The 10,486-nt window shown below is 54.3% G+C and overlaps 1 protein-coding gene across 1 annotated transcript; it reads right to left on the bottom strand.

Annotated features, from left to right (window-relative positions):
• Positions 1-3,870: 3,870 nt before the first annotated feature.
• IGFBP1 (insulin like growth factor binding protein 1) lies at positions 3,871-7,893 on the bottom strand. The gene is made up of 4 exons (XM_010950201.3): positions 7,421-7,893; positions 5,832-6,016; positions 4,963-5,091; positions 3,871-4,349 (listed from the first exon to the last, which is right to left on the bottom strand). The coding sequence occupies exons 1-4, from the start codon at positions 7,764-7,766 to the stop codon at positions 4,218-4,220; spliced, it is 792 nt and encodes a 263-aa protein (XP_010948503.3). The 5' UTR covers positions 7,767-7,893; the 3' UTR covers positions 3,871-4,217.
• Positions 7,894-10,486: the final 2,593 nt, after the last annotated feature.

Here is a 10,486-nt window from a genome sequence, read left to right as displayed (position 1 = left end):
ATGGCACCACTGAAACGTCTGTGACGTTGTTAACACAGAAGAATGTTGGTGGTGGGGTACAGAGTGAACAGAAGGCAGTCGTGTTGTGCACACACACAAACCTGAAGGGAAAAACAGCAAAAGTGACCTGGTCACACTGTGGCTGCAGGTCCTGTCCTCCCTTATTCCTGTCTCATTACAGCTTGAAGAGCTTCCATGGTGGACGGGAACACGCGCCTTCTCACCCCTGATGCTGGGCGTTCTTTGTGCTTTGACAAATGCAGGATGACACGGAGCCCTGCCGAGCACCCCCGGGACAACGTGGCGTGAAGTCACGAGGGCAGGGCGTGTGTCTGGTTTCTGATCTGAGGCAGGCAGCAGACTTTCACTGCTAACCATGATGCTAGCTGCTGCGTTTTCCCAGAGGCCGCCTGTCAGCTTGAGGAGGCTCCCTTCTATCCCCAGCTTGTTGAGTGTTTTCATCATAGAAAGGTGTTGTGCATTATCAGATGCTTTTTCAGTATTGGTATGATCATGTGATTTCCATTTGTTTTTACTCTGTTAGTATGATTCATTACGTGAATTAAATTCAGGATGTTAAAACAGCCGTGCATTCTGAGACCAGTCCCACCTGGTCACGGGGAAGACGTGTTGTAATATGTTGCTGGATCTAGCTGGCTAGTATTTTGTTGAGGATTTTTGTGTCCCTAAATTTTTTCCTTGTGATGTCTTTGACATGGAACCAGGGTGAAGCCTTTATGGACGTAGGCGCATAGAATGAACTGGAAATGTTCCCTCACCCCCCATTTTTTGGAAAAGTGTGTGAAGGGCTAGTGTTCTTTACACGCTTGGCAGAATTCCTCAGTGAGGCCGTCTGGGCCTGGGCTGTTATTGGTGGGTAGTTCTCCTCACTTCTGATTCAGTCATCTCACCTGTTACGGGTCTAATACGATTGTCTAATTCTTCTGCCGGTTTTGGCAGTTCTTATGTTTCTAGAAGTGTTTTCGCTTCATCTTGGCAATCCAGTTTGCTGGTGTACCAGTGTCCAGACTGCTCTGCATGATCCTCTTTACCTCTGTAAAATCGGTCGTGTTGTCCCCTCCTTCATGTCTGGCTCTAGCCCCTGGAGTCTTCTCTCTCGGTCAGCGTAGCGAAAGGTTGCCAATTATATCGACCTTTTCAAAGAGAAAGGTCTCGGTGTCGCTGATTTTCTCTGTTGGTTTCTGTTCTCTGACTTACTTCCGCTCGAATCTTTGTCATTCTCTTCTTCCTGCTTGGTTTAGGTTTGCCTTGCCCTTCCTGTTTCTGCGCCCTAAACAGACTTGAGGCTTTTTGTTCTCGATAGGGGCATCCAGAGCCATAAATTTCCCTCTAAGCACTGCCCTCGCTGCCTCAGATTGCGGAGAAGGCGAGTCTCCCAGGCTGGGGAGCACTGCTCCAGCGTAGACCACTGAGGCAGAAGCATTAAAGGGTGATTTTCATGGGGGTGGCCCCACCGGTACCTTCTGCCTCTGCTTGCCGTGAGGACCTAACGCAGCAATGCTCAGGCACTGACGGGACCACACAGACGATCATGTTAATAATTCTTATGGTCTGAGTCAGACACGGAATAGGTTCCACACATGGCTGGAGCAGAGGTCCTTCTGTCCCACCAGGCGCTGTCCCCAGGGCCCATCTACCTCCCAGACCTCTGTGCACCCATTGGACTTGCTGCTGTGGCTGCGTTCTCAGCATGTGAGCGTGCGCTTTTACGTGAGAACAGAAAGGGCTGTGCCCTCTGTGAGCAGGATTCACCCAAGGGAGCTGCTGGGGAACCAGCTGGGTGCCACAGTGGTGAAAGATGGGGGGCACCGAATCAGAAGGATGCGTAACTCAGATTGCCTCACAGAGGCCCGTCACCTTCTGATTCGTTGGAAAGAAACCGGAACTAGAAACGCGAGATGCGGTTGCCGGCTACTACTAGTGCATGAGAGCGAGTCCGGAAGCCGTGCGGTCTAGGACGATGTTGATACTTCTGTAGCTTAACTGATGCTGTTGATTAACCACCCAAACATGCCTCAGTCCAGGTGGGTGGAACAGCCCGACCGGCTGACATGGATGAGACCCTCGCAGGCGCTCCTTTGCCAGTGCATTCAGGTTGCAGGTTGCGTCACTTGAAGTTTGCCCGGAACTCACCTTCTGTGCTTCGCGATGTGGGGAGGGAAGGCCACCTTCCCCAGCTCCGCTCCTGAGCCAGCGCCCGAGGGGAAGGTGCGGTCCAGACCTTCAGACCGGGTCCTACAGGGCCCTCAGTGGGATGGGCCTCCACGCTCCTCACAAGGGCGACGTGCCGGCATCCAGGGACAAGGCAGGCCAGTAGCGCAGGAGGCAAAAGAAGATACCAGAAACGAAGAAAAGTGAGAGAAATTGGTGCTGCAGGCCCAGCAGGCAGACAGGCAGGTGGGGGGATCTGTGTGACCAAGGGGCAGTGGCGAGGTCTGTTACGAGTGAGGGTGACCTCTAACTCCTCGTGCGTACGTGACATTGGGCACAAAGTGGGTTGCAGGGGCCGGGATCCGTTCGTGCACAGTTATGACTGGCTGATGTTGAGGGAACAGGGAGGGGAGAGGCCGTGGAAAGGCAGGGCTTGGAGTCTGCTAGGGGGCTGTGACCGGCCCTGGGGGTCAGGCTTCCGGGCGGGCGCTGCCGAGGTGAGCACTGTCTCAGCTAAGGCTTCCTATCGTCAAAGGGGCCTTGGAGCTGGGCTCTGCGGCTGTCTGTGGGCCCCACAGAAGCTGATTCCCGAGCAATTACTTTCATATGGGGAGAGGCACGTTCTCTGTGTTTTCTGGTGGACATCTTCGTGACGTGAGGGGCCCAGTGCAGGCAGGTGTCTGTGGCGGGACGTCCACGGACCGCATACTTGCCCCAGACCCACAGCTGGGATAACAGCGACCAGGACGCTGTCCACGTGGTCGCTTTACAGGGCGGGATGAGGTCGTGGCTGACCCCTTGGGGCTGCTTGGTCACCTTTAAACACTGGGTCTGAGGGCTGAGTTCACAGGTGGGTCGGGGTCTCGGCACAGGGAGGATGGCAGCTATGGGGTCGGAGGGTGAAGGGGAAGCTGGAGCCGAGACCGGGGAGGGGCCGAGGGGGGACCCCGCTGGGATGGGTGAGATCCTCATCCAGGGAGGGACCTGGGAAGAGCAGTCAGCAGGACAGGCTGGGGGCGGGGCATCCTCCGGAAAAGCAAGCAGGTTGCAGTCTAAACAGAAGGAATCCACAGGCTTGGGGCTTAGTGCTGCAAACAGAGAGGCGACCAGGGTACAGACCTGGAGGACAGCCCTGGAGCCCTGCCAAGGACAGAAGGCAAGCAAAATCAAAGAGGAGGTGTTAGGGGGAAGTTAAGGGAGTGACAGTCTTGCATTTAAGATGAAAAACAAAACAAAATAACCCTGGTCTATTTACAAGAGGAGGAGAAGGCACTGATGGAGAGGTGAGGGCCTCAGGAGGGAGCCCTTGGTTGGGGGGGTTGGACCTGCCCGCAGCCGGGAGAGGAGCCTGCAGACTTGAAGCCCCGATGCTGATGCTGCGTGTGGAAGGGGATGGGAGGGTGCAGGGATTTCCGAGAGGAAGATGGTGTGTGGATGAGTGTCCTCTGCAGCAGCAACGCTCCAGTGTGGGATGTTTACTCGTGTGTTCACACTGTGTACGCGTGTTTGACAACGTGTACATGCCTATTTCAACACGTTGCAACATCTCCACCTGCCGCTTTGATGACAGAATCAACACTTCACGTTCCCCGCACGTGGACTTGAAGCATGGGTCCGTGGAATAAACAGAGTAAACCATTTGGAAGCACAGCTTAACCTCCCTCCATTAAACCACGTGAAAAAAGTCACTGCTACACCTTTGCTTTTGCATGTCCAGGCAGTATTTTCAGATGCTCATGAATGTATTTTCACAGCAGCATGAATCTTTGAAGAGCTAAAATACAAGTATTCGTAGACAACAGGATGGGAAAAGTGTTTCGTGACATATAAGTTAATATAACACAAGTTACTGTGTAGAAAAAAAAATAAATTTGTGAATAAATAAACTACAGCTTTATATATCAAATAACACGTGGAGTATAAAAGGTAGTTCTCATATATACATACATATACATATATATATAAAGGTGTGTGCGTGTGCCGGAGTATAAATACACTGTGTACGTAAATATTTCACGTGGAGGGAAGGTCATTGGCCTCTGCTTTCAGTTCTGTAAGTTAAAATACTGATGGCACCTGGGGTCCCCTCTGACGGCCACAGACCCCAGGATTTTCTTCCCACTCCAAGGGTAGACGCACCAGCAGAGCCCAGGCTCTCCCTCCAGGGACGTCTCGCACTGCAAAGGGAAGAAGCAAGGTCAAAAGCGGCCCCCGTGAAGCTAGGGGGGAGGTGGCGCTCTGTGCTGCTCAGGCCCACAGGGAGGGTGTGGAGCTGAGAGCCGGGCGCCAAAGCCAGCGGTGACCACGCCCAAGGGCAAGGCCAGCACCCTCCCGGTCCTCCTGTAAAGCGGAGGTTAAGGCCCGGAGTCCAGTGCAGCGAGGACATCACGCCTGCGCTAACCGGAACAGCGTGGGCACAACTGGCTGCTTCACGGCCTCACAGCAAGGCTGCTGAGCCCGGATGGCCGACTGCTGTTCCCTGACAGTTCCCGTCTGCTATAAAGCACCTCCTAGTCCTCAGCCGAACCTGTGCTTCCCGGAGCCCTAAAAGGTGCCTCTAACTTAGGTCTTGGTTGGTTGGATCTCACTTATTACCTGGCAAGCTTAAAAAAAAATGCAATTGTATTTAATGACAAAGCTCATTTCCCTTTGCGGGGAGAAACTAATAAGAGATGTCCAGATGGCTACCTGCTTTCCCGAGTAGAGCTGTTTGTGGAAAAAAGGGCTTTGCAGGGCTGTGGGCAGCCAGCCGCTGTCCCCGTGAGGCTGCACCTGGGGGAGGACACCTACCTGTTTGCTGTGATAGAAGCCATTCTTGTTGCAGTTGGGCAGATAAAATTTGTAAAGCTTGTCTCCTGCCTTCTGCTGCTCCCTGGCTAATCTGTCCAGCACTTTGTAGAGTTCTCGCTGGCAGGGCTCCTGAAAGAAACCAAATTAATTGAGGATTAAGGCATTCATCTGGACAAGCTGAGACAAGTCTTCTCTGTTTCCATCATTTCAGGAGGAAAGTCTGAAGTGCCTGGAAAATGGCTCCGTGCTTCCCTTTTCTGGGTACGTGCGTTTGTAGAAGGATTTTTCTCCCACAAATCAGCCCCATCACATTGATTCTTTGTCGCCCTCAAGCGGTAGAATTAAAACCAGACCTCAGTGAAGGTGCCGACCAGGGAGTTCGTGCCTAATGGGGCAGCACTTCAGTTTGGGAAGATGGAAAAGGTCTTGAGGTGGATGGCGGTGACAGTTGCAGGATAACGCAGACGCACTTAAGGCCACTGAACTTTATACAAGAAAGTAGCTAAAATGCGAACCTGTATGTTATGCATAACAAGTGTTTAAAAAGTGGGGGCAAAATGTGATGGGGAGGAGGGCGTTAGTAGTATGGCTCAGTGCTCTTTGCGCCCTGTCTAGGCTGGTAGTGTTATTTGAGAGATGAGCTCAGAGACATCAAGTGACGGATCTAAAGCTGCACAGCACGAACTGCAGTTTCTTTCCATCCAGCGGTCTCCCCTGTTGGAAACCTTTGTGTTGAAAACTGAGCAAAGCGAAGCTGGAAAATGTCTGTTATGCTTTGGGAAGGACCGTGTTTCTATCCAGGGTTCAGGACTGGACCTGCAGGGCGCAACAGGTATCAGCTGGAAGCCTCACCTGCTCCGGGGACTCACCTTCCACTTTTTGAGGTCTGTGATCTCGAGGGCCCTCATGCTCTCATAATGACTAATGGCATTCCAGAGGATCGGCAGGTCTTCGCTGGATGCAACCATCAGGTGGAAACTGTTCAGGAGCTGCTCCTGGGTCATCTCTGTGCTCTCGGACGGCACGTTCTCTGGGGCAGCAGGGTTCTTTGCATCTGAACGTGGAAAGCCAGAAACCCATGAGCCCTCCGAAAGCATCTGCACCTGTCCCCCATGAAGTTGCTTCCCTTCCCACAACAGCAGGCTGGGACAGGACAGTCATGCTGACCCAGAGATTTGCCTACACCCTCTTTAAAGGGACTGCTGATGGTTTCCGGGAAGCGGAAACTCCAACAGCAAGACCAGTTCTATTCTGGGGCAACAGTCAGCTTCAGGTCTGGCACGAGTGCCCTGTGTTTTTGCTTCTAAAGTAGCCAAAGGGGGAAGCCATGTGCACATTTGTCAAGGCCTGGGAATAGCCCTCAGAAAGCCATGGACTACATACAGTGCTATTCCTGAGCCAGTCCTCAGCTTCTCCATCCATAAAATGGGTATTTTAGTAACTCCCTATGAACACGTGGTAGGGTTCATCTAGAAGTGGGGTCTAGATTGCATCTCTACCCTTTCTATTCCAGGGGCTCTGCCTTCCCACACACAATGTAATTTCTTTGCACCCCTGGGAAGAGGAGGGAGGGTCACCAGACACCTTGCAGATAGCACCAGGGTTTGGATTTGGTGTATGGACAGAATGCTGGCTCTCTGAGGGGTCCCGGGGGAAGCCATCTCCTTTGAGGACCATGGAGGTGACTATCTCACTGACTCTGAGGCAGTGAGCCAGCCTGAAAACCAGGTCCCCTGCTTGGAAGGGTCACGCCCTGCAGCAGATTTCTGACAGGGCACAGAACCAGATGATTCCTCCAAGAATCACAGAATCACACTGGCCACGCAGCCACTCAGACAGGGGGCTAGGGAGAGGGGCAGAGGAGGGGGGTTTCCTCTGCCTCCCACTACAAATACATCACTGCAAATTCAGGGAAGTTCTGACAGTCAAGTTCTGAGGAGGCAGTGCACACATGAAACACTGTTTTCCAAGCAATGAATGGAAGTGAACCTTTGGCCTAAATGTCCACATTATATTCTGTAGACACCGGGGAAGCACATACTGTCTGCACAGGACCTATATTACAAAGGACATTCCAGACACCTCCCAGGAGGCCAGCAGGACGGGTTCCCATTCCAGGCCTTCCAGGAACTCATGCACTACACAGGGCCACGCTGTCGGGGCGCTCCATCCCCTCCCTCCTCTCTCATGTCTGGGCTCCCAGACGAGTCTGAGGGCCCTCTTCAGCTCTCCCACCAAGTTGTGTGTGTCCTCCTTTCTCCTGGGCACCCCCTGCAGGACCACGAAACAGTGGGGTTCATCTGGGTGACCTGAAACTCTTTCCCCTTCTGGTTCTGGCTGCAAGCTCAATTCTGGCTTGCTCCCCACTGGCTGTGGGGTCTGGTGGAGTCCCTACCCGCCCTCACCCCATTTGTCCCAGGGCAGAGGCCGCAGGTGGAGTGGGGGGAAATGGTGGTACCTGTGGCCTCGGTGCTGGGTGCTGGCATGCAGGAGCCCTGGCCGCGGGTGAGGGCTTGCAGGGGCCGCGGCTCCCCTGGAAGTGCACGGCAGCTGAGCCCGCGGGCACAGCGCGCAGTGGCCACGCCGCAGGAGGAGCCCAGCGGCAGGGCGCACAGCGGGCAGCAGCCACAGCCGGCGGGCCGGGTGGGCTCCGGGCACGAGGTGGGCACGGGCGGGCAGAGTGCGAGCCTCTCGGCGGTGCAGGGTGCACAGTGCCAGGGCTGGGGAGCGCCAGTGACTGCGCCGAGCTGAACAGACAGCAAGACCAGAAGCGGCCAGGAGCGGACAGTGGGGACTTCAGGCATCGCCAGGCAGAGGCGGTGGGCAGGAGGCGGCAGGCAGGAGCCGGTGCTCGCTGGCTGGTGGCTGATGCTGGCTGAGCGGCTACGGCGGCGTCGGAGCGGTGGCTGATGCTCACTGGGCGCTGCATGCGCCTTATGAAGGGCTCTGGCTGGGCCATCTGAACCAGCAGTTAATAATTGGCAGCTCCGTGTGCGCGCGGCTAGTGTTGAAAATAAGTTTGTTTTGTTTGTACGCCCAAGGCCCTGCGCAAACCGTGGGCGGAAAGAGGGTAAACGGTCCAGGCTTCAGACTGTATGTTTGCCCTGTTGTTAGGATTCCAGCCTGGAGCCAAAGTGCAGTTCTAGCCCGGAGTGCACAGCCAGGTGGAGGGTGGCACTCGCTGGTTTTGTTCAAGGGGCATCTTCAGGCTGAGCCAGCGGGGGCTCCCCGGACCACCCAGGGAAAGCCCGAGTGATCAGCTGGGAAAGGCCAGTCCAGCTGCCAGTTTTCATGCAGGGAAACCAAGACCCAGGCAGAGGACGGAAGGAGGGGCTTTGAGCCCAGGGCTTTGCAAGCCCTGGTGGGTTCTCAGTGGCAAAGCCCAAAACTGCTTCTCGCTCTGCAGGAAGAAGGGCCCAGGCTGCTTAACTGCTATCTTCACAGCCTTTCCCAGGAGGAGAGAAGGAAGAAAGGGGGCAGCTCCTCCCAGGGTTGGTGCCAAGCTCCTCAGTTTCACCTGGCCCCCGAGACTGACCTTGCTAACTGAGCTTCCAGGGAGGAGAGGAGCTCAGAACCCACTGAGCGACAGGGCCGAGGCTACTGAATGGAACCCAGATTCCAGGTCCCCTCTGACTTTGGCCCCAGACAGGTTTTATCAGGAGTTGATTACCAAGGCTTCCTCTTTAGTTAAAACTCCGTTTTTCCTGGATTTCTTCTTGGGTGGAAAGGAAAATGTCACTGTCCCTTCAAAGACAATGAGAAATGAGCCCAGCCACCCCCAGATACTGCAGGCGCTCTCTCTGGCACCTGGTCCCTGGAAACCGGGCAGCTGTGGACAAAAACAAGGCGGCTCTCTATTTACTGACAGAAGAAAATCTCCAAGAGTTGTAGCATCATGCAAGTTAAGTAAAATTTCCAAGTGAAAATGAGAAGGAACAGAACATGTTATTGTTTGTGTGCAAAAATGTAACGTGAATGTATGAGGCACTGTGATTCTAACTGTGTCGAGTGTCTTGAGAAGAACATGTAAGACACTGGTAGCACTGCCTGTCTCGGACGGGGAGACATGAAATGGGTGCTTGAGGGACAGACTGGTCTTCCCCACACGCTCGGTTCTATCCTTCTGAGTTTGCATTCTCTAAGTTGTACATGATCTCGTTGTACCTGGCACTTATGCTACCGGTTATATCATCAATCTCAAGAAGAACTGAATTAAAACTAGTTTCCTAGGTCCTTTTCTGGCCACTTCACTGGTTCCACGGCCTTGGGCAAGTCCCTTGCCTTATGTGCTGCCAACACCGTGTCAATAAATAGCCTCCCTCCCCCCCATCATCTCCTCAGTAACAGTCAAAATAAGGGTGGTGAAAACAATTGCAGTTGAAGATTGGCAGTCATGTTGGTCAGTATTTTCACAGAGCAAAGGTCAGTGTCTGGTTCAGCAGCTGACCAATGGATTTGGCTTCTTTTTTAACCTGATGTTTGAAGTGAGTTCCCAAATGGCTTCGTTCCCCCGAAGACGTTGTGCTCTGAATTCTCTCTGATTGCCTGTTTAGGATCAGCACGCCCACTCGAAATGCTCTTTTAGTGACACACGTGAAAGGGTCGTCCTGTAACTATTTGGGGCTTGCCTGCTGCGGGCCTGGTGATTCGCCAGCCCTGGACAGTTCACCCAGTTGTGTGCATGCCCAGGGAGGAACCCCCCCACCCCCACCCTGAGGTCCCATTCATCCTGCAGGTACTGGAAGTTCTCCTGGCGGATTGACTTCCCAAATGTTCCCATGGCTTGCTTCATAGCAGCAGCCAACCAAATGGCCACCAACCAGGAGAGAGAGCTCTGCCTGCTCCGGACCACATCAACACAAGCAGACAGGACCCTTCCTCGACGCCTCTGAGGGCCATCTGTCCCTCTGTCTGTGGAAGTGAGCTGCCCTCCCTCTGGCAAGCCAAGAGGTGGCCACTCTTGTGGTCATGTCTGGACGCATCCTGAATCTCAAGCCCTGCTGCCCCCGGCAGGTATCCACGACCTGGCCGGGTCTTCCAGGCCCCCATGGTCTGAATCCCAGGGTCTGGGCCCTACTAGCACGAGAGGGCATGCCCTCTGGGAGCACCGAGGTGCTGGGCAGGCTGGAGAGGGAGCCCCTCCTCACCTGATCATTTTCCAGGCTTACTGAAGAAAGGGTGTGGGACTGAGACTGGGCCCTTCCCTGGCTGGACACTACCTCAGGGGCTCTGGCAGGGCTGAGATCAGTGGTCAGAAGGGAGCCCTGGAAAACTTGCCAGGGTGCGAGCCTGAGACCGGAGACCATTTCCCGACACCCCTCATTCTGGTAGCCCTTCAGGCTGAGCACCCACCGCTGGCCAGCCTCTGGGACAGAGCCAAGGGCCAGCCACACACAAGATGTGGCCTGAAAGATTGAGAGGGAGAAAAACAGTCGACTGATGCTTTCAGAAAGGAAGTGCAGCTCGTGATGACCAGGAAGGAAGGAAAGGGCAGCCGGCAAGGGGGTCCTGGTCCCGCTGGAAC

This window comes from Camelus bactrianus, chromosome 36, assembly GCF_048773025.1.
Source record: "Camelus bactrianus isolate YW-2024 breed Bactrian camel chromosome 36, ASM4877302v1, whole genome shotgun sequence".
Classification (NCBI taxonomy): domain Eukaryota; kingdom Metazoa; phylum Chordata; class Mammalia; order Artiodactyla; family Camelidae; genus Camelus; species Camelus bactrianus.
The sequence above is the reverse complement of the archived record's forward strand: the minus strand, read 5'-3'. Positions and strand labels throughout refer to the sequence as shown.